Genomic DNA, 23102 nt, shown 5'->3' with positions numbered 1-23102 from the left:
CGCCTGCCTCTGGCACACGAAACAATGTCGCCTCTGAATTCTGAACCTGTGTACAATTTTCAGCCCAAAGAAAATCAAACCTATGCTTGGATCAGGTGACTTAACATCGCATCAACCTTCAAAGGTGCAGGCCATGACTTGTGAAGATGTAAGGCATAGGTGACTTAACATTGCAGCGACCTTCAAAGAGTGCTGGCCATGTTTAGTAAAGAAAAAACGTCTCCTTATATCATGTGACAAGTTAGATATTTTATACATCAACTGTTACAGACTTGGCAAGGTACAGAAATATCCCTGAATGGCATTCAGCTTACGGGCTTCTGAGAGGTGAACATTCAGTTCCTCCTTTGGACAGGATCGAAAGTCGAAACTCCTGCAACTGCACCCCCAATGGCAAGGAGGACGACCCCTCCAGCTACAACGCTCAGAAGGAGGTTCTTAAGAGAAGGTGACACTCCAGGCTGCGCAGCCTCCGCAATGTCCGGGATCACCATCGCTGCAGCCACTGCCAGTGCGGCCAGCTGCACGCCTCGCACGTCAATATCCTCCTTCCCTGATTTGTGTCCGTTGTTCTGAGTTGCGCTGTAAAGACGAGAAACGATTCATAAGATCGCGTAGCCCTAGCCCTGACCTTCAGCAACCCTACCCTAGGGTCAGGATTCGGTATAAAACTCCTACAAACTTGATCAATGACTGAAAGACATGGCACCTGACACTCCCAAACCCTAGCATAACGAAACGGTATAATGCCTGCTCAGGGAATTGCGAGTGATAGACCAGGAATTCAATGAAATGCACCATTGATGGCGTCACCCTGGCACAGGATTCGGTATAAAGCTCCTACAAACTTGATCAATAGCTGAAAGACATGGGCCATACCTGACACTCCGCAACCCTAGCATAACGAGACGGTATAAATCCTGCTCAGGAAATCGCGAGTGACAGACCAGGAATTCAATGAAATGCAGTACTCAAATAAAAACTTGGACTAGCCATGCATGGCATCAAGTGTAAACTCTGGCATAAGGAAACCCCACGAAACCTGCTGACCAGAAATTGAATGAAACACAGACTTGTCGGGCATGGCTCCTAGCGATAACCAAATACTCGTAGCCCCAGCATAAGAAAACCATATATCGCTAGCAAGAACTGCAAAGAAGACAAAACTTGGAAGAAACCGACCAGACATTGGCCCGCAAATACACTGCATAAACAGTAGCAGAACAAAGAAGTCCAACTCACCTCATCATGACGCGGCCTCTGCAGACATTCCTGGTAGAGAACGGCAGCAGGGGAGATCCAATGCGCGAACAGAAGGAGGAAGGAGACGATGAGCGCACGTTAAGGCTAGGGGAAGAAAGCAGGGCAGAGGATTGGATAGAAGCCGTCATGGCCATGGCTGAGAAAAACTGAGTCTCTGTGTCTGTCTGGACTGTAAGAGAGGACCTGGAGGAAGCTCTGTTATTAGAATACTGGTGGTGGTAAGGCGGGCTTATATTTCTTTTATCCTCTCTCTCTCTCTCTCGCTCGCTCTCTGTGTGGATAAGCTTTTCTCCTCCAACAGAAGTTGAGAGAGAGTGACTTTGTGATTCTTTTTGCATTGAGCTGGGGCCGCGTATTGGTGTTTAAGATAATTAGAGGTTTAAATGTCAGATTAGAGCATATTGTAGAAGGGGCGGGATGAGAGTGGGGTCGTGACGGGTGAACCCTGGCTCGAAATGCTCGAATTTCGTGCGGTTGTGTAAACACCACTAGGGACATCGAGGTATAGCGAGAGAGTGTGTGTGAGTGAGTGAGGGCGGTTACACATAGGGCTAAATCCCGTGCCCGCTCGTAAAACAGTCCGTGCAATTGTTTACATACCAAAACGATGCCTTCATAACACCAAAAGTGCCATGTCCTCCAGAGCAAGGAAACCTTTTTCTAATAAAGGTCTTGTTGTCTAATTAGCGGGCACGGAAAAAATTTTGGGCGGGGGAGATCCCCCGCCCAGAAGTGTTCGTCAAATCGAAAAAAGCGGAGCAAATCAAATCACTACACATCGGCCAACAGACACTCAATTCTTTTTGGAAATTGGGCATCCATGGCTATGTGTAACTGGCATGTGTGTGTGTGTGTGTGTGTGTGTGTGTGTGTGTGTGTGTGCACGCGCGTGCGCCCCCCTCTATGTGAGAGAGTGCAAGGTTGTCATTGTTTGTCCCCTGACATAGAATGGTTTCCATTTCCAAATTGGAGTGGCATGTACATGAACAAAATCTAATCTAAATTTAATATTGCCCTAATGAAGGCTCCATGATGAATTATAATGATTTGAATGAGAGGCATACATTACTAGCAAACTTGTAACACTACATGGCATGCAAGGATACCATGGTTGGATATCAATGAACTATCCAAAAACAAATTATAATAGTCATGACATGAATTTGAAAGATCAATTTGAATTTGCAAGTACTTGAAAAATGCACACATAATTGCCAAATTTAAGGACACGTTGTACAAAAAAAGAGGATTTGGATACATGTTGCCTACACCATCCATGGAATGTTCCTTGATTAACTAGTGCCAGGTTATCAATCATCTTGTTCTTGCCTTTGCGGGAACTAGTGTTCCCTCTTTATGTTGGTATCTTTTCTACTTGTTCTTCCTTCTCTTTTTGTGAGAGAGGACTTTATTCTTTTTAACTCCCTTCTTAACTTCTTCTTGGTAGCACAAATGATGGCTTGTTTCCATTGGGTTTTCCCTTCATTAGAGTCTTCTAAAGTTGAGCTTTCCTCATTGACTTCTCTTTGTTTCTTTCCTTTCTTACGACAATCTTGTTCTTCACTTGGTGATGGGCTTTCCTCCTCCTCTCTTTGTCTCTTTTCCTTCTCCCAATGGATCTTCTATTCCTCTTGAGCTTTTCTAGTCTCTTTCTAAGTATCGTCCCCCCCCCCCCCCCCCCCCCTCCCCCATCACAATCCTTTGCGGTGGTAGATGAGGATATTTCACTAATTGTATGTTGAGATATCGAGCTCCACTCGTGATATGCCAGGGTGACCGTTGTGCATTTATGTCACCGACTTGTCAGTTGCAGATGCGATTGGTGCACCGTCCATGAATAATAGCTAGATGACAGCTATCCTTATCTACTCTAGTTCGTGGCTCAGTTAGTATGCCACCTTAGTTAGTTGAGTTTGGTTTGAGACCTATATATAGGGTTCTTCTATTTCTATGTACGAGAGTTCTTTTTGGCTTACACAACTAAGAAGAGGAAAACTGTTTTTAGCCTCCACCTTTGTGTGTATTCCCCCATTGTGCAAGCAAGAAAGCTACAAGTGAGATTCCTTCCTTCTCTCCCACAATCTTGACATGGTATCAAAGCCTTGCTCGTGGTAAGGAGCTCAAGAAAGCAAGCCAAGCTCGCGGTGTTCTGGTAAGAGGAGTAGTGTTGCTTTCATTTTCTATTTTGGAACCAGATCTTTGCAGGTAGCACAACCGGAAATTGCAAGAGTGCATTGTCTCAGGTTGAGACGCCCTTCGCGGTGAAGCAAGAGGGTAGTATATGCTGCGGGAAAGGGCTTTAGCCTTAGGCGACCCTGTTTTTTTTATTTGAGGCCATTTCGGGGCCTATTTTGGAGGCGGAAGTTTTCTACACGCACTCAGGAAAATGCCCAATTTTATGCTGTGCAGCCACTGTTCTATAGGTCGATGAAAAGTTACTGTAGAAATTACATCGTATGCCTGTGCACAGAGACATTGGGAGTTACAGAATCATCCTTGTTGCCTGTTGATGCAAAATCGTCACTAGGAAGTGACTGTGTGGTTAAATACCACTTTCGTCAGTTTTGCAGATTTGCCCTTGTGAGGCTGAAGCTGTGTTCTCTGCAGTGACAGAATTTTTTGCAGTATTCTGTAATGGCGTCTAATTCTCTTTCACAGATTGTAACTAAAAAGCTTGACAAGAACAACTTCCAAGCATGGAAGTTTAGAATGACGAATTTCCTTATGGGAAAAGGATATTGGGAATTTGTTGCATGAAATGAAGAACCAATTCTTCTTGATGTTCCCAATCAAGAGCAAATTCACGCATTCAAAGCATGGCATGAGAGAGCCAGGAAAGTTATGTACTGGTTGTCTACTATCAGTATTTCAGACTCTATGATTGTGCATATTCAGGATGCAAGTACGCCAAAGGAGGCATGGGATACTTTGTCAAAAATGTATAGCACAGATACGCAAGCCAAGAAAATGCAACTCAAGCAAGAGTTGCATAATGTGCAAAGAGAAAGTATGAGTATCAATGACTACCACATGAAGGTGAATAAGATTGCAGATGCACTTGCTTCCATTGGGTCACCAGTGGAAGATGATGATTTAGTTTCTGTGACCTTGAATGGTCTAGGAAAGGATTATGCACAGTTTCGGACATCCATTTTAGTTCATGAAAGATTTCCTGATTTTGAGGAGTTGATTGCTCTTCTAATTTCTAAGGAGCAGAGAAATGGTGGTGCATCTTCTTCAGGAGGAACTTCAAAAGAAACTGTCTTCTACTCAAATGCTGGAAGAGGTAGAGGCAGAGGTAGAGGAGGCCGATTTGGAGGCCGTGGTAGAAATCAGAATATGCAGCAAACTCAAGAAAACCAGTCCTATGGAGGAGGACGTGGTAACTCTAGAGGCAGGGGGAGCCAAAGAGGTCGTGGTGGATGGCAAAGAGGCCAAAATGCAAACAGCAATGTTGAATGCTACTACTGTGGTAAAATGGGTCATATGGCTAAAGACTGCTATAAAAAGAAAAATGACATCATGAATGAAAAATTACAACAAGGGAATTATGCATCTTCTAGTAGACAGGGTGATGACAGAAATGAGCATTTGTTTATGGTGCAGCACATGAACAATTCTGTGACAAGTGCAGAAGAAAGCAACGATGTGTGGTATGTTGACTCAGGTGCATCAAACCACATGATAGGTCATGCAGAATGGATGGAGAATGCAAGAAAAATGGAAAAACCAGGATTTGTGGAGACTGGTGATGATACTGCACATCCTATTATGCAGATTGGAAAATTTCCTTTGTCTATGCAGGATGGGAAAAAGAAATACATGTTCGATGTATTTCATGTCCCGAATATCACTAAGAATCTGGTTTCTGTTGGTCAAATGGTTAAGCAGGGCTTGTAGGTCAGATTTAATCCTCATGGATGCTTTGTTGAGGATATCAAAAATAAAGGTCGCTTAATAGCAAAAGGAAAGAAGAAGGGCAGAATGTTTACATTGGATGCAGACATGCCTGAATTGAGTGCATCAATGTTTGCACATGGGACCGGTGTAGTTGCAGATATTGATATCTGGCATAAACGCATTGGTCATGTTAATGTACAACAACTTAAATCAATGCAGACCCAAAACATTGTTGCAGGATTGCCTAAATTCAAGGTTGCAAAAATGCATAAGGTATGTGAAGCCTGTCAGTTTGGAAAACAGGCAAGGAAACCATTTCCTAGACATGTTCAAGAGAGTAAGAAGCAATTGGAATTAATCCACTCTGATGTGTGGACTACTAAAGTTGCATCTCTTGGAGGCTGTCATTATTTTGTCACTTTTATTGATGACTATAGCAGAAAAGTTTGGGTGTATTTTATGAAAAAGAAAAGTGAAGTTTTTGGGCATTTCAAAACTCTTAAAGCTATGGTTGAAAAAGAAACATGCCTACAAATAAAATGCCTAAGGTCAGATGGAGGGGGAGAGTACCTCTCAAATGAGTTTGCAAGGTTCCTGCAGGAGCATGGCATAAAGCAGCAATATTCATGCAGTCATACCCCACAACAAAATGGAATTGCAGAAAGGATAATCAGGCATATTGGAGAGGTATCTTGTGCCATGCTCAACGAAAAAGACTTGCCAGATTTTTACTGGGTTGAAGCAATTGCTACAGTAGTCTATATAATAAACAGGACTCCCACTGCAGCAATACATGGGATGACTCCAGAGGAGAGGTATACTGGTAGGAAACCAGATATTTCTCATTTGAAATTTTTTTGTTGCATTGCCTATGTACATGTGCCAGATGAGTTGAGATCCAACTTGGATCCAAAAGCTGAGAAGTGCATCTTTATTGGTTACTCTCTGCAGCAAAAAGGGTATATATGCTATAACCCTTCTACTCGTAAGTTTACAGTGAGCAGAGATGTTGTTTTTTATGAGATGAGTAGCTGGTACAAACCAGTAAATGTGATTGATGATGTAGATGCACAAAATGGTAATGCTGCACAGAATTCACAGCAGCAGTCACAAAATATTAGTGGACCTGGAGCGTCCTCTAGCAGTGGTTCACATTCTTCGCCATGGACAGGCAGATTGAGATCAGGAGAATCTTCTCAAAGCAATGCAGATAGTGGTATTTAGGTATCACGAAAAGGAAAAGAGAAGGTAGATCAACCCATGTTTGATGTGAATGCAGGTCACTCTTATGTGGATGGTGAATCCAGTGGCTCAGAACAGAGCATTGATGATGAGTTGGGTATTCCTTCTATTGTTACACCTGGAGTAAGGAAGACCAGGGATGTTTTGAGAGCACCTGGGAGTGAACCTACTTTGCGCAGGTCTACCAGAGCTAGGTATCCTGTGGATAGGCTGAAATATGATGGATTTACACCCATTTACTATGCATATATGGTCAAAGTGATACATGAACCTGAACCCACTTCTTTTGAGCAAGCCATGGGAAAATAAAAATGGGAGAAAGCCATGGACGAAGAAATGGATGCCTTGGAAGCAAATTCTACATGGGAATTGGTACCTTTGTCTAAAGGTAAGAATGCAATTGGCTGTAAGTGGGTTTATAAGGTGAAGCACAATGCAGATGGTTCTGTGAATAGATACAAGGCAAGATTAGTAGTCAAGGGGTATGCACAAACATATGGCATCGATTACGAAGAAACATTCAGTCTGGTTGCAAGGATGGCAACCGTAAGAGCAGGCATTGCTATGGCTGCATCAAAGGAATGGTCTTTACATCAAATGGATGTAAAGAATGCCTTCTTGCATGGTGATTTGCAAGAAGAGGTATATATGGAGTAGCCACCAGGTTATGTGCATGCTGTTCATCCTGAGTTTGTTTGCAGGTTGAAGAAAGCATTGTATGGCTTGAAGCAAGCACCTAGAGCATGGTCTGACAAGATAGGACAGTATCTTGTCACTATTAGCTTTCAGATTTCCAAGGCAGATTTCTCACTTTATGTGAGAAAAATAGAGAAAGGTATTATGCTACTTGTCATTTATGTTGATGATTTGATTATGATAGGTGACAATGATGAAGATATCCTTCATGTGAAAATGCTATTGAAGCAAAAGTTTGAGATGAAGGATTTGGGAGAGCTGCGTTATTTCTTGGGCATTGAGGTGATTAGATCACCAAGTGGGATACAGCTCTTGCAGAGGCAGTATGGATTGGACATGCTGTCCAAATATGGGATGACATGTTGTAAGCCTATTTCAGTTCCTTTGGAGCAGAATGTGAAGTTGAGCGCAGATGCAAGTGAGCTTCTGGAAGACCCTACTATGTACAGACGCATAGTAGGAAGTTTGATTTATATGACTATTACTAGGCCAGATTTGAGCTATGTTGTTGGATTGGTAAGTCAGTTTATGCAGGCTCCAAGGAAATCGCATTTGGATGCGGCAAGACGCATACTTAGGTATGTGAAGTCCACATTGCAGTATGGACTATTTTATGAGACTGGGGTTCAGATACAGTTGCATGGATACACTGATGCTGATTGGGCTTGTAGTATTTCTGATAGATGATCTACCAGTGGATATGTGTTCTCTTTTGGGAGTGCTGCAGTCACTTGGAGCAGCAAGAAACAGCCTACAGTTGCCTTGTCGAGCACATAGGCTGAGTACAGGGGTGAAGTAATGGCTGCATATGTGGTAGCTTGGTTGCATAAGCTACTTTATGATATGCATCAGCCTATAGATAGGCCAGTTGTCATTTATTGTGACAACATGAGTAGTATACACTTGGCAAATAACCCAGTCTATCATGCTAGAACAAAGCACATTGAGGTGCATTATCACTATGTGCAGGAGAGGGTTTTACTAGGTCTTATTGATCTAGTTTATGTCAACACAGAGGATCAGGTAGCTGACATATTCACGAAGGCATTGGGCACAGAGAAGCTGCGCAAGTTCAGAGACCTGCTTGGTGTGCAGGAATTAAGATTGAGCTCGAGGGGGAGTGTTGAGATATTGAGCTCCACTCATGATATGCCAGGGTGACCGTTGTGCATTTATGTCACCGACTTGTCAATTGTAGATGCGATTGGTACACCGTCCATGAATAATAGCTAGATGATAGCTATCCTTATCTACTCTAGTTCGTGGCTCAGTTAGTATGCCACCTTAGTTAGTTGAGTTTGGTTTGAGACCCATACATAGGGTTCTTCTATTTCTATGTACGAGAGTTCTTTTTGGCTTACACAACTAAGAAGAGGAAAACTGTTTTTAGCCTCCACCTTTGTGTGTATTCCCCCATTGTGCAAGCAAGAAAGCTACAAGCGAGATTCCTTCCTTCTCTCCCACAATCTTGACATTGTATGGCTTGAACTAGGGCTCTTAAACCTATTTTGGCGACTCTCTTGAAAGTACTACTATAATTAACAATACACTATTTTGCTTTTGCCTTTGTGAGCATAGTATCCAAAGCCTTTCTCAAAACTTTTTGAGCTTGGATAAGGAATTCACAAATGCATTCCATCAATCCCTTTTCCACTTGTCATAATACACTCTACACTCCATGAGTCCCTTTGCCAGGTGGGTTTGTTGTATGTGAACAAGTAATGAAAGACTAGAGTTGTGGCTCTAAACTCATGTTATGGGGGCACTAGACTGTGCTCAAGAGACTAGACCAGATGCAAGATTTGTTACAAGGATTCTGATTATAAGATAATCCTACATAGGGGCACAAGGTACAATGATAACTTAACAAGATACGGAAAATCCCACAACCCGGGACTGTAGGTATAGACAATAGGACTCAATAGGATATGAAGGGTCTCACAACCTGAGACCATAGGTATGGATACAAGATATTAGAATTACAATATCTCCCTCACGATGGAAATGAACAAGATACAAGATAGTACTAGACAAGTTCTCATACTACAAGATTACAAGGTGATGAGACAACATGAGTATAATGGAAGACAAGACTAGACTAGATACCATGACTAGACAAGAACTAGAATTGGAACTCAAAGTTACTTACTTGGAGGTCTCGACTCCTTGAGCTCCCAAGACTGGCATTAGCAAGACTGAGGAGCTCTATGGTGAGTTCCTCCTTTTATAAGTGTTGGAGGGTGGCTAAACTTCTTCTAGAATGTTCCATGCTCACATCATCGATGATGTAGGCTATGACATGGCGTATCTTCTAGAAGGTTCTATGATGACATGGCAAGGGTGGGTTCACAATGTTAAGAGTGCATTCGCATGGGGTGTGGATTCATATGGCATGAGCAAGAATTTATTTGTACACTTGATCATGATATGTCCATGACATCACCCCCTCCTCTAGCGAGGAGTTTACGACTTGGTGGTTTGGTCCAAGTTTCATTGGATTCCTCTTGTGAAATTCTTTATCTTTGAGAGGTGCTCTCTTTGGAGATATTCTGGAGGTTCCCAAGTGACATCATTGATGTCATACCCTTTCCAGTGAGATGAACAAGGTATTCCAATCGACCTGGGGAGATCCTTGAGTTTGAGAGACCTCAAATTTTTCATGATCTTCAATCTAGACAGGTGATGGGAGATTAGATCTCTCCCTCCTTAGTGTGGTGAGCTATAGTATGGCTCAAGAAAACATGGAAGATTGGGCGGATCTTCATTGTGCTAGGGAGTTGGAGTTGGTAAAGCAACTAGGTTGATTTGGGCTACGATAGTGTAGGGCTCAAATCTCCGTTGATTTAGCTTGGTGGAGGGCCTTATTGTCTGGAGGTTATGCCTAAGTAACCATACTTTATCACCAACTTTGTATGTTGGATGTTGGAGACAATGTTGGTCCGCATAGTGCTTGTATTGATTCCGAGCCTTTTGGATTTGTTACTTGAGTTCTTAGTGTATATCTACTAGGGGTTGAGCTTTATCTTGGGCAGCAAGGCTCTTTACTTGACTAGAGAGATGTACATCCATCCTTGGATGCTAGCCATATTTTGCAAAGAAAGGAGTTTGCTTGGTAGATGCATAGATACTATTATTATAAGCAAACTCTACAAAGGGCAAGAGCTCAAACCAATCATTCTAATAGTAGTTGATGGTGTAGCATAGATATTGTTCCAAGACTTTATTTACCCATTTTATTTGACCATTAGTCTGTGGATGATTGGTTGTGGATAACTTAACTTGGACTCCAAGGAGGTTGCAAAGGCTCTTCCAAAAACTAAATATAAATTGGAGATCTTGATCTCACTAATGATATAGTCTAGGAGTCCATGTAATCTGGAAATGTATTTGAGGAAGAGTCTAGTGGTAGCTGCGCCTATGATGGTCTTGGTGGTAGAGAAATGTGCCATATTTGTGAATCTATCTACCACAACAAGAATAGAGTCATATTTATCTAACTTTGGAAGATCTATCATGAAATTCATGGATAGAGAAGACCAAGGTCGCGTTGGAATGGGCAAGGGTTGTAGGAGGCCATGTGGTTTGAGATGAGGTACCTTGGCCTTGTTGCAAGTATCACATGATTTGATGTATACCTTAACTTCTTTCCACATCTGTGGCCACCAAAAATCTCTTGAAATAAGCTCTAAGGTCTTATTAACTCCAAAGTATCCTGCTCTGCTAGGGTGTCATGGCATTGTTGGAGTACGTGGAGTCTTGGCTTTCTTGAAGGGATGCAAAGTATATTCTTATAGTATAACAATCCATTACTTTCCTTAAGCTCACAAACTTCATTTCCTTTTACCTCTTGATTTTTTATCTTGACATTGTTGGCCAAATCATCATGCAACAAGGCTTCATGGATTAATTGGATCAAGGTAGGGTCGTCTTGGTCACAAACTTGAGATGGCTATTAGCTGGAGGTGCTGTGGCTTGAGTAGTATTGCTCATTATCGATCAAAAGCTTCTTCTCCCTTCTTAGGTGCTAGGTAAGATCTTCTTAATAAAGCATCTGATTGGCATTGTTGGTGTCCTAAGCGGTAGGTGATGACAAAGTCAAACCTAGATAAGAAGTTACTCCAGCAAGACTGTCTTCGATTTAGGATGCGAGTTGTCATGAAGTATTCTAGATTTTTGTGATCTATATAGACAATAACTTTATGGGTTGCACCCTTTAGATGATTACGCTAATTATAAAAGGCATCTATAATGGCAAGGAGTTCTTTGTCATGGATCTCATAGTTTATCTTTGGAGGGGAGAACTTTCTTGAGTGGAATGCCATTGGATGCATATGACCATCATCTCCATACTGGGAAAGATGGCTCCTAAGGCATAGTTTGATGCATCAATCTCCAAGAAAAATGGCTTAGTAGGATCTAGGAGGACTATGATTAGGGTAGTGGTGAAAGTGGTCTTCAGGGTCTAGAAGGCCTTCTTGGTTTATGGGGTCCATGAGAGCTTTGAGTTTCCTGTGAGTCTTGTGAGTGGTGTGACTATCTTTGAGTGGGTCCTTGATAAATATCCTGTAGAAGTTTGCAAAGCCAAGTAAACATTGTACGTCATGGACACATGTGGATGTCTACCACTCAAGAATATTCTCAATCTTCTTGGGGTCCGTGAAGATTTCTCTCTGGGAGACATTGTACCCCAAGAATTCCTGATGGAAAAAATGCTTCTCAAGTTTTACATATAGTCATTTTTCTCCGAGCTTTTTCAAAACTATTTTTACATGGTGGTCATGCTCCTTTGGATCTATTGAGAATACCAAGATATCATTCAAGTGTATAAAGTCTACAAAATCATCTAGATGCTCTCGAAAGATATCATTCATCATATGTTGAAACACTGCAAGAGCATTGGTGAGATCGAATGGCATAACAACATACTCAAAGTGACCATACCTTGTGAAGAAGGCTATCTTCCATCTGTCTCCTTCTCTGATCCTCCGTAGTACAAGATTGTAAGCCCCTCATAGATCAATCTTTGTGAAGATCTTGGCTTTTCCAATGCGTTCCAAGAGTGCTAGTATCAACGGCAAAGGGTATCGATTATTGGCTATTATCTTATTGAGTCCTCAATAATCCACACACATTCGAAGTGACCCATCTTTCTTCTTCACAAATAGATTTTGGGCTCCAGTAGTGGAGACTTTGGGTGTCTAATGAACCCCTTGTCTAAGTTCTCATCAATGTTCTTGCATAGTTCGGCTAGTTCATCAAGGGATAGCTAGTAGATGGGTCTAAAAGGTGGTTGAGCCCCCTCATGGAGTTCTATAACACAATCATATGGTTTGTGTTTGGGCAAGAGATCTACATTTTTTTTTCAAAGACATCTTGGAGTTCTTGATACTAGCTTGGTAGCTTCAATAACTCATTCTTACTAGATTCTTGTGCTAGTATATGATATATCATGTAGATCAATTCCTGCCTTGCTGTGTGCATAAAGGCTTTGGCTCCTAGATATACAGACTTTTCTTGATTTTCACAACGTGTAATCTTTTGCTTAACCCAATCAATTTATGGGTTGTGTTTCTTTAGCCAATGCATCCCAAGATGATTTAATTTGTGGGAATGGATATAACATTGAAGCATACACGAGATTTGTGATCTCCAAGAGTTACCATGAGTGGTCAGGTTTCCTTGGTAATATCTCCAGATGCTAGAGGTCTTCCATCCATGACTTCAGTTGTTGTAGGATTGGTCTTTTGGAGTGCTAGAATTTGGTATGTATTCACAAAGCCATAATCAATGAAACACGTAGAGGCCTCGGAGTCAACAAGGGCTTTGAGGAAAAGGATCTTTCTCGACAAGATCATCTAGATTGTGACAAGGAAACTTTCCATGGGTGTGGCCAGGATCAAGAGACCCTTTCTTATATCAAGGTCTAGTTGTACATTCTCATTTACAACTAGACATTCTCATTTTCTTGCTTGAGGATGGTTGCATCAACTCTTGGGGTTTGTGTCCTCTTATTTGGCCATTTTAGGGCAATGTATCCAGAGTTTCCACAATATAGGCATAGATGATTCTCTCTTCGTCTTTGCTTTTCTTGTGGGGTCAAGGGTTAGAATTTGGAATTATCTATTTGCATCGGTTCGGCCTTGGTTTCTTCTCTAATTAGGTCTTTGATTGGAGATTGGTCCTATTGGCAAGGCCTTAATTCTTCTCATTTTTCTTGCTTCCTGTCGAACAATCTATTATCACACTGGATGGCTTGCATGATATAATTGTCTCTTCTTCTTCTTCTTCTTCTTCTTCTTCTTCTTCTTCTTCTTCTTCTTCTTCTTCTTCTTCTTCTTCTTCTTCTTCTTCTTCTTCTTCTTGCTTGCTTGAGCTTGTCCTTGAGAGAGGGAGTGTGAGAGTGTGAGGGAGTGAGTGTGTGAGGGTGAGGGACCGGGGAGTTTTCCCTTGGGCTAGTTTCTTTCACATCTTTGCTTTTAAACTTGTTTTCTTCATCAAGCAGTGAGTGTTCGATATCTTTGAGTGAGAGACTCGGAACATTACTTAGAGTGGACACAAGGTTCTCATATGGATCCTTGTTTACACTTGCAAGTAGTACGACTATTGCTTCATCTTCATCACTATTCTTTTTAAGAGATGCACGCTGAGTTTTTAAACTCTTAAACTTATTAATGTGTATGGTCATAGAAGCACTGTCTTTGATATCCAGTTCATAAAACTGCATGAGAAGTTTTACCTTTGAATTCTTTTCTTGAGTACCAAATATTCTATCAAGTTCCTCCCAGGTGGTTCTAGCATTTCTAATGCCAGATATATGATGTAGCACATCATCACTTAGTCCCCAGGCAATGATGCCTAGTGCCTTATTATTCATCTTCTTCTATTTTTTGGATTTGAACTGGTCTTCTTCAACAAACCCGTCTTCATCATCTTCCTTCTTGTTGTCTGCATCATCTTCAAACAGGTTCCACAAGTCTTTCCGCATTAGGTGATACATGGTATTTTCCTTCCAGGCATGGAAGCCTTCTCCATTGAACTTTGCTATTTTCTCAAGCTCTGCCATGTTGAGCAGCTCTAATTTATTGAAAAAAGACCAGCAAGGGAAATTTGTGAAGTGTCACAAGGAGATTAGTGTCAACTGACACTAGTTGAGTATCAATAGATACTATTCTTGAGCTTAGTATTGAATGTCGGTGCTTGATCTTCTTCTTGCTTGTTGATTTGAAGTGTTAATCTTGCTGGGAACTGAGTTTAGACTCAGATGAGTGGTAGTGTGTCCCTTAAATTGAAGGGAATAAGAATTTGAAGAAAAAAATGAGCTTGGACCTTGATGGCTATGGCTTCCTGGATTAGGGTTTTTGTAGCAGCCTGGTTTTTTGGTCTGTGTGGATTACACACTTGATCATTCTCAAAACTTTTTACATGGGAATGAAGCTTATCTCATGAGCTACAAAAGCCCTATGGTGGCTGTGTGAATTGCGCGGCGTATTGTGCGTGCAGTTGTATGAAACGTCATGCTGTTGTAGACTGCGCCATTTCTGCAGATCCCACAATGTTGCCTTCTTTGGATGATAATATCACCGTCCGATGTGATAGGCTAAAGCACCTTGAGCAAGGGAAGATACTTCCAGAAGGATTCACTTGAAGATATGGCCCGTAGAGAGAGATCCAAGTGCTCCAAGGTGGGTAGGTGCAGTCTGGCTATGGCTGCCACAAGGTCCAACTGAGATTTGAAGTTGAAACTAGAGATATGAGTTGAATGTGAGCTGGTTAGAGATCACCAGAGGTGAAGGGAGACTAGAGATTCAAAGTATGAGCTATGTCATGCCCAACTAGGCTCTGATACCATGTTGAACGATGTGGATCTAGGACATGACACAAGCTATGGTGGATCAAAGATGTAAACCAAGTTCATAATGACATGGATAAGTAGAGACAAACTATTACACAAGTGAATTAGATTCCAAGATAGATTAGCTTGGACTCATAAACACAATCTTGTATAGAATTGACAATGACAAGACACTTAACTGAAAGTACAAAGCATCATGATATTGTATTCATTTCATAGTCAAGTACAATGCTTTATAGACTTTGAGTTGTTCCACTCTCCTCACTGTGCATATGGGATTCAGTGTTGAGATATCGAGCTCCACTCGTGATATGCCAGGGTGACTGTTGTGCATTTATGTCACCGATTTGTTAGCTGCAGATGAGGTTGGTACACCGCCCATGAATAATAGCTAGATGGCAGTTATCCTTATCTACTCTAGTTCGTGGCTCAGTTAGTATGCGACCTTAGTTAGTTGAGTTTGGTTTGAGACTCATATATAGGGTTCTTCTATTTCTCTGTATAAGTGTTCTTTTTTGCTTACACAACTAAGAAGAGGAAAACAGTTTTTAGCCTCCACCTGTGTGTGTGTTCCCCCATTGTGCAAGTGAGAAAGCTACAAGTGAGACTCCTTCCGTCTCTCCCACAATCTTTACATGGTATCAGAGCTTGGTTCGTGGTAAGGAGCTCAAGAAAGCAAACCAAGTTTGTGGTGTTCTGGTAAGAGGACCAGTGTTGCTTTCATTTTTCGAGTTTGGGAGCAAGTCTCTACAGGTAGCACAGCCAGAAAGTGCAAGAGTGCACTGTCTCAGATTGAGACACCCTTCGCGGTGTAGCAAGAGGGCAGTATATGCTGCAAATAAGGGCTTTAGCCCTTGATTGCCCTGTTTTTTTTATTCGAGGCCATTTCGGGGCCAGTTTTGGAGGTGGAAGTTTTCCGCACGCACTCAGGAAAAGGCCCTATTTTTTTGCTGTGTGACCACCGTTCTACAGGTTGGTGAAAAGTTACCGTAGAAATTGCATCATATGCCTGTGCGTAGAGACATTGGGAGTTAGAATCATCCTTGTTGCCTGTTGATGCAAAATCGTCACTAGGAAGTGACTGTGTGGTCAAATACCACTTTCGTCACTTTGGCAGATTTGCCCTTGTGAGGCTAAAGCTGTGTTTTTTGCAGTGACAGAATTCTTTGTAGTGTTCTATAATGGCGTCTGATTCTCTTTCACAGATTGTCACTAAAAAGCTTGACAAGAACAACTTCCAAGCATGGAAGTTTAAAATGACGAATTTCCTTATGGGAAAAGGATATTGGGAATTCGTTGCAAGAAATGAAGAAGAACTAGTTCTTCTTGATGTTCCCAATCAACAGCAAATGCAGGCATTTAAAGGACGGCATGAGAGAGCCAGAAAAGTTATGTACTGGCTGTCTATCAGTAATTCAGACTCTATGATTGTGCATATTCAGGATGCAAGTACGCCAAAGGAGGCATGGGATACTTTGTCAAAAATGTATAGCACAGATACGCAAGCCAGGAAAATGCAACTCAAGCAAGAGTTGCATAATGTGCAAAGAGAAAGTATGAGTATCAATGACTACCACATGAAGGTGAATAAGATTGCAGATGCCCTTGCTTCCATTGGGTCGCCAGTGGAAGATGATGATTTAGTTTCTGTGACCTTGAATGGTCTAGGAAAGGATTATGCACAGTTCCGAACATCCATTTCCGTCCGTGAAAGATTTCCTGATTTTGAGGAGTTGATTGCTCTTCTAATTTTTTAGGAGCAGAGAAATGGTGGTGCATCTTCTTCAGGAGGAACTTCAAAAGAAGCTGTCTTCTACTCAAATGCTGGAAGAGGTAGAGGCAGAGATAGAGGAGGCTGATCTAGAGGCCATGGTAGAAATCAGAATATGCAACAAACTCAAGAAAACCAGTCCTATGGAGGAGGACCTGGTAACTCTAGAGGCAGGGGGAGCCAAAGAGGTCATGGTGGATGGGAAAGAGGCCAAAATGTAAACAACAATGTTGAATGCTACTACTGTGGTAAAATGGGTCATATGGCTAAAGACTGCTATAAAAAGCTAAATGACATCATGAATGGAAAATTGCAACAAGGGAATTATGCATCTTCTAGTAGACAGGGTGATGACAGAAATGAGCATTTGTTTATGGTGCAACACATGACCAATTCTGTGACAAGTGCAGAAGAAAGCAATGATGTGTGGTATGTTGACTCAGGTGCATCAAACCACATGACAGGTCATGTAGAATGGATGCAGGATGCAAGGAAAATGGAAAAACCAGGATTTGTGGAGACTGGTGATGATACTGCACATCCTATTGTGCAGATTGGAAAATTTCCTTTGTCTATGCAGGATGGGAAAAAGAAATATCTGTCGGATGTATTTCATGTCCCGAATATCACCAAGAATCTGGTTTCTGTTGGTCAAATGGTTGAGTAGGGCTTGCAGGTCAGATTTAATCCTCATGGATGCTTTGTTGAGGATATGAAAAATAAAGGTCACTTGATAGCAAAAGGAAAGAAGAAGGGCAGAATGTTTACGTTGGATGCAGACATGCTTGAATTGAGTGCAGCAATGTTTGCACATGGGACCGATGTAGTTGCAGATATTGATATCTGGCATAAATGCATTGGTCATGTTAATGTACAGTGACTTAAATCAATGCAAGCCCAAAATATTGTTGCAGGATTGCCTAAATTCAAGGTTGCAGAAATGCATAAGGTATGTGAAGCCTGTCAATTTGGAAAACAGGCAAGGAAACCATTTCCTAGACATGTTCAAGAGAGTAAGAAGCCATTGGAATTAATCCACTCTGATGTGTGGACTACTAAAGCTGCATCTATTGGAGGCTATCACTATTTTGTCACTTTTATTGATGACTATAGCAGAAAAGTTTGGGTGTATTTTATGAAAAAGAAAAGTGAAGTTTTTGGGCATTTCAAAACTCTTAAAGCTATGGTTGAAAAAGAAACATGCCTGCAAATAAAATGCCTAAGGTCAGATGGAGGGGGAGAGTACCTCTCAAATGAGTTTGCAAGGTTCTTGCAGGAGCATGGCATAAAGCACCAATATTCATGTAGTCATACGCCACAGCAAAATGGAATTGCAGAAAGAAAAAATAGGCATATTGGAGAGGTATCTCATGCCATGCTCAATGAAAAAGACCTGTTAGATTTCTATTGGGCTGAGGCAGTTGCTACAGTAGTCTACATAATGAACAAGACTCCCATTGTAGCAATACATGGCATGACTCCAGAGGAGAGGTATACTGGTAGGAAACTAGATATCTCTCATTTGAAAATTTTTGGTTGCATTGCCTATGTTCATGTGCCAGATGAGTTGAGATCCAAGTTGGATCCAAAAGCTGAGAAGTGCATCTTTATTGGTTACGCTCTGCAGAAGCAGAAAGGGTATAAATGCTATAACCCTTCTACTCGTAAGTTTACAGTGAGTAGAGATGTTGTTTTAGATGAGATGAGTAGCTGGTATAAACCAATAAATGTGATTGATAATGTAGATGCACAAAATAGTAATGCTACACAGAATTCGCAGCAGCATGTTAACTTTCATGGATATAGATAGAGAGCAACACACAGAGTGAAGCAACATGCTTTCTCTCTCATTCTATTCATTTTTTGAAAACACATAGGTCAATTATTTACAAGTCCAGAAGGACCATTCACACCAACCATAAAGACTAGAGTACCGACTTATTTAATATACCTGACTAATATAGCTAGACTAGTTGTGTCTGCTCATGTCGGTCAAACACATATGAAAGAGCTTGATATTCTAACACTCCCCCTCAAGCTCAAGACAATATCTGTACTCCAAGCAGCTGTCTAAAAACACAGAACTTATCTTTACCCAAAGACTTGGTAAAGATATCTGCAACCTGTTCATCCGTCTTTACATGCATAAGATCCACTTGTCCTGCAAGAACCATCTCTTTGATGAAATGGTAGTATACCTCTATGTGTTTCGTCCTGGCATGATAGACTGGATTCATAGCAAGGAGTACACTACTCAGATTATCACATAGTAACTTCACTGGAGCATCTACCTGTATGTCCAAATCACCCATAAGCTTGAGCAGCCATGAAATCTCGCATGCTGCCAATGCAACACCCCTGTACTCTGCCTCAGTACTCGACAAAGCAATCGTAGACTGCTTCTTGCTGCTCCAGCTAATCATGCCGCTACCAAATCCAAATGCATATCCACTCATAGATCTACGATCATATGAGCAACCTACCCAATCTGCATCCGTGTATCTAGTCAATGTCAAGGGCTTATCTCTTACATAGAATAGCCCATACTCTATGGTGGACTTAACATATCTCATAATGCATCTAAATGCATCCAAGTGCGGCTTTCTAGGCTTCTGCATAAAGTGGCTTATGAGTCCTACAGCATAGCTCAAGTCAGGCCTAGTGATGGTCAAGTAAATCAAGCTACCAACCATCTGCTTGTACATAGTCACATCCTCTACTTCAGCCCCAGTGTTCATGTCTAGCTTGACAATCTGATCAAGAGGTGTATCCAACAGTTTGCATTCAGCCATGCCATACTTCTTCAGCATCTCCATGGCATAGTGCTTCTGTATCAGCCATAAACCATTTTCAGCTGGAACTACCTCAATGCCCAAGAAATACTTCAGTTCTCCTAGGTCTTTCATGTCAAATTCAGATTTCAGCATCTTCATTACATGTTGTATGCCCAAGTCATCATCATCAGTGATTATCAAATCATCAACGTATATGACCAGCACTACCAAGCCACTATCAGTCTTCTTTGTAAATAGGCTGTGATCAGCCCTCCCAATAGCAAAACCCAATCTTTGCAAGTAGTTATTGATCCTAGCATGCCAAGCTCTCAGAGCCTGCTTCAGCCCGTACAATGCCTTTTTCAGCCTGCATACATAATGCTGAAAGTCAGGGTGAACATATCCTTCTGACTGGACCATATAAACATCCTCTGCTAGGTCACAGTTAAGAAATGCATTCTTAACGTCCATTTGTTGCAATTTCCAGCCTTTAGTAGCAACCAAGGCAATCACAGTGCGAATGGTTGCCATCATGGCAACAGGGCTGAATGTTTCCTCATAATCAAGTCCATACTATTGGGCATACCCCTTTGCGACCAGCCTGGCTTTGTATCTCTCCACACTGCCTTCTGTCTTGCATTTGATTTTGTAGACCCATTTGCAGCCAATAGTCTTTTTCCCTTCAGGCAGTGGCACTAAATCCCATGTCTTATTTTCAGCCAAGGCATTCATTTCTTCATCCATGGCTACACACCAGTTCTCATCTTTCACTGCTTCAGCATATGTACTTGGTTCTTTGACCTCCATCACTTTTGTCATGTAAGCATAATGCTTTGCGGAGTAGCCATTGTATGTCAACCTGTCAACAGGGTATTTGACCCTCTGCGAGTGTCTAAGCTGTGGTGCACTACTCGATTCTCCTCTCTCATGAGGCAAAATATACCTGATCTCTACCTTGTGCCAGGCGTATAGACAGTCAGAATACCAAGTTCGCTGTCTAAAGTATCAGCAGACTCATAGCCAGAAGTCATTCTACCAAGTGTCATCATACTAGATGCATCCTCAATAACTTTCTCTTTTCCTTTGCTATCCAAGACATCATGTCTCCCTCTCACTGACATACTAGTGTCAGTGGACGGTGAGCTCCTCAATCTCCGTGTCCATGGGGATACTGTCTGACTACTAGGTCCTGTCATAGCAGTGCTCTGCTGTAAATCAACTGTAGAGACATGAGTGGAAGGCATATCCGATGGCACTGCAACTGGTGATACATACCAAGAGCCCATCTCATCAAAGATAACATCCCTGCTCACCAAAGTCTCCATGGTAGATGCATTTGTATGCCTTCTTCTCCTGCGAATATCCAATGAAAACACACTTATGCACTTTGGGATCCAGCTTCTTCATTTTCTCATCTGGAATATGCACATAAGCAAGACAGCCAAAGACTTTCATGTGACTTACATCCGTCTTATAGCCATATAGCTTCTCAAACGGTGTCATCTCATGAATACTTGTAGTGGGAGTCCTGTTCAGAATGTATACGGCTGTCATAACAGCCTCTGGCATGTATACTTGAGTGTTTTTTTCCTTGCTTTTCCATCTTCTTCACAGGTTCCTAATCTTCTTGACTTGCTTCACGAGACCTTGCATCTCTCGACCATCGAGCACATAGCTCCTCGCTAACTTTGATAACCTCGACGTGAAGGCTGAGGTGAAGAGCTAGGTATGGATGCGGATATGGATGTAGACACACATATGCTTTTTGGGCAAGTTATACTGTAGGTCATGGAGTACCTTACACAGTTGCATGAGCTTAAATACATAGATGATATAGTTGGGATGCAAATTTTGGTTATATGTTTGATGCGCTCATTGAAGCTTATAAGCGGTTAGACCCATCTCCCAGTTCCACTACACATGCACTCACACCTCACCGGGAGACAGACACACCCCTTAGGGAGTGCACATCCTTCTCTTGCAGCCTGTTTATAACTCAGTTGGAGCCTGCCATTGGCATAGATTTTGGAATCACGTGTTTTTCCACGGCTTGTGGAGCCCCGATTGTGATAGTCATTGCCAACGATAAATTCCAACTAGGTAACAAAGGTCAAGCACCTTCATGAAGATCAAAGCAAGCTGAAACCTCTCCAAATCATTAGGAATCAACACCCCATCATGTCTCTTTCACAGCAGCACCTTCTTGATCGTGGTCATCTGCCCGCCAATTCCACTTAGCACCAATCCCAACTTTGCTGCTGCTCCCTACCCTAATGCCATGGGACTGGCACTCCGCTAGGAGGGGGGTAATGTTTACCGTAGCACAGAAGAACGAAAAATGGAGCAAAAGTGCGAAAAAAATGGAAGCTTGGAAATTTGAATGATTTAAACGATGGTGTCGCCTCGAGAAAAGAAAAGAGTAAAAGCGTGCCATTAAATATGAAGGCGCTCTCGAATCTTTGTAAAAAGAGCGCTGGGCTCACTCCTGTGCAAATTGTATGCATTAGTGGGAATGGGATGAGTTGGAACGGTGGGAAATAGGAAAAGAGGGCCTAGGCTAATGACCGGCCATGTAAAAAAGTGTGGATGACTACCCAAAGGGTAGGATATGTATATAAAGTTCAAAAGTGAATGAGAAGCTCATTCTTGGGTGTGACTAAAGCTTCTTCTTTCTCTTCTCTTGCTTCTTACCTTCATGCTTGTGCTTGAGTGAGGGATCGAGGGAGTGTGAGGGAGTGAGGGAGTGGGTGTGTGAGAGTGAGGGATCATGGAGAAGAAGCTCCCCATCTTCTCTCTTCATCATTCCTTCCCTTCTTATCTTCTCTTGTCTTGCACGGCTATGGGGGATGGAGCTTGACGTAGGGGGCTTGAGGTTGCTTGAACTTGCCACAAGGATCATGGAGCTACCAGAGTGAGAGAGAGATCGAGCATCAAGGTAAGCTCACTATACCTGCAAGGTAGGCATTGCACGTCAGCTATGTGAGAGGTAGCCATGGCCGCTTGGCTTGAAACGCTTAATCAATAAGCGGTCCGTAGGTCTCGGGGTAGAGCTCCTTAGCTCCCCTACAATGGTCTCCTGATTGAGTTTTTCAGGCTTGAAATGAAGTCCAACACATCACTTGCCACACATCTAAATTACATGGAAGGACTTCTAACTCAACTTGCAGGAATCAACATTAAAATGGAAGAAGATGTTCGCATCGGTATTCTACTTAAGAGTTTGCCTCCTGAATATAATAATGTATCAACAAATTTAATCAACATGCCAAATCCTGAACTTGTTGATATCCAGGCATCACTGTTAGAAGAGGAAAAGAAGCTAAAAACTAAGGAAGAACCAAGTACCTCTAGAGATGAGCATGCATTATATGTTGGCAATGTGTACAAAGGCAAGAAGGATCAGCTCTTTTGTGACTTCTGCAAAAGGACCGGACACACCGAGAAGTTCTGCCACGCAAGAAAGAGGTCCCAAAAGGCCTATCTAGTTAAAGGCAAAGAAGAAGAAGAAAATGGAGCAAAGGAAGAAGAAGAAGAAGAAGACCACCAGGAGAAGGACAAACCTCATCAGCCCTTCTATTCAGATAGACTTTTTTAGTTTTGTATT

At 42.0% G+C, this 23102-nt stretch overlaps 1 protein-coding gene across 3 annotated transcripts; it reads right to left on the bottom strand.

Annotated features, from left to right (window-relative positions):
- Window positions 1–201: 201 nt before the first annotated feature.
- Window positions 202–1205, bottom strand: LOC148024516 (uncharacterized). Of its 3 annotated transcripts, none has more exons than XM_087694170.1 (4): window positions 1043–1205; window positions 880–895; window positions 710–814; window positions 202–582 (listed from the first exon to the last, which is right to left on the bottom strand). In XM_087694170.1, the coding sequence occupies exons 1-4, from the start codon at window positions 1131–1133 to the stop codon at window positions 336–338; spliced, it is 459 nt and encodes a 152-aa protein (XP_087550296.1). In that variant the 5' UTR covers window positions 1134–1205; the 3' UTR covers window positions 202–335. The 3 variants fall into 3 exon arrangements, with proteins under 3 accessions (XP_087550296.1, XP_087550293.1, XP_087550294.1); XM_087694167.1 differs by having other exon boundaries at window positions 880–920; window positions 1043–1204; XM_087694168.1 differs by having other exon boundaries at window positions 1051–1204.
- Between the last annotated feature and the right edge of the window lie 21897 nt (window positions 1206–23102).

Source organism: Lygodium microphyllum, chromosome 15 (assembly GCF_053477565.2).
Source record: "Lygodium microphyllum isolate KBCC chromosome 15, Lygodium_microphyllum_v1.1.10, whole genome shotgun sequence".
NCBI lineage: Eukaryota > Viridiplantae > Streptophyta > Polypodiopsida > Schizaeales > Lygodiaceae > Lygodium > Lygodium microphyllum.
This window is presented reverse-complemented; position numbering and strand designations above follow the sequence as displayed.

Bases quoted from the DNA above. Each gene is read 5' to 3' on its own strand.
- LOC148024516 (XM_087694167.1), bottom strand. From the start codon at position 1,189: ATGTCTGGTCGGTTTCTTCCAAGTTTTGTCTTCTTTGCAGTTCTTGCT. The intron at 921-1,042 runs GTTTCGTGGGGT...TTTCCTGAGCAG, and splicing joins ATTCAATTTCTGGTCAGCAG to GATTTATACCGTCTCGTTAT. The intron at 815-879 runs GTATGGCCCATG...ATCCTGTGCCAG, and splicing joins CTAGGGTTGCGGAGTGTCAG to GGTGACGCCATCAATGGTGC.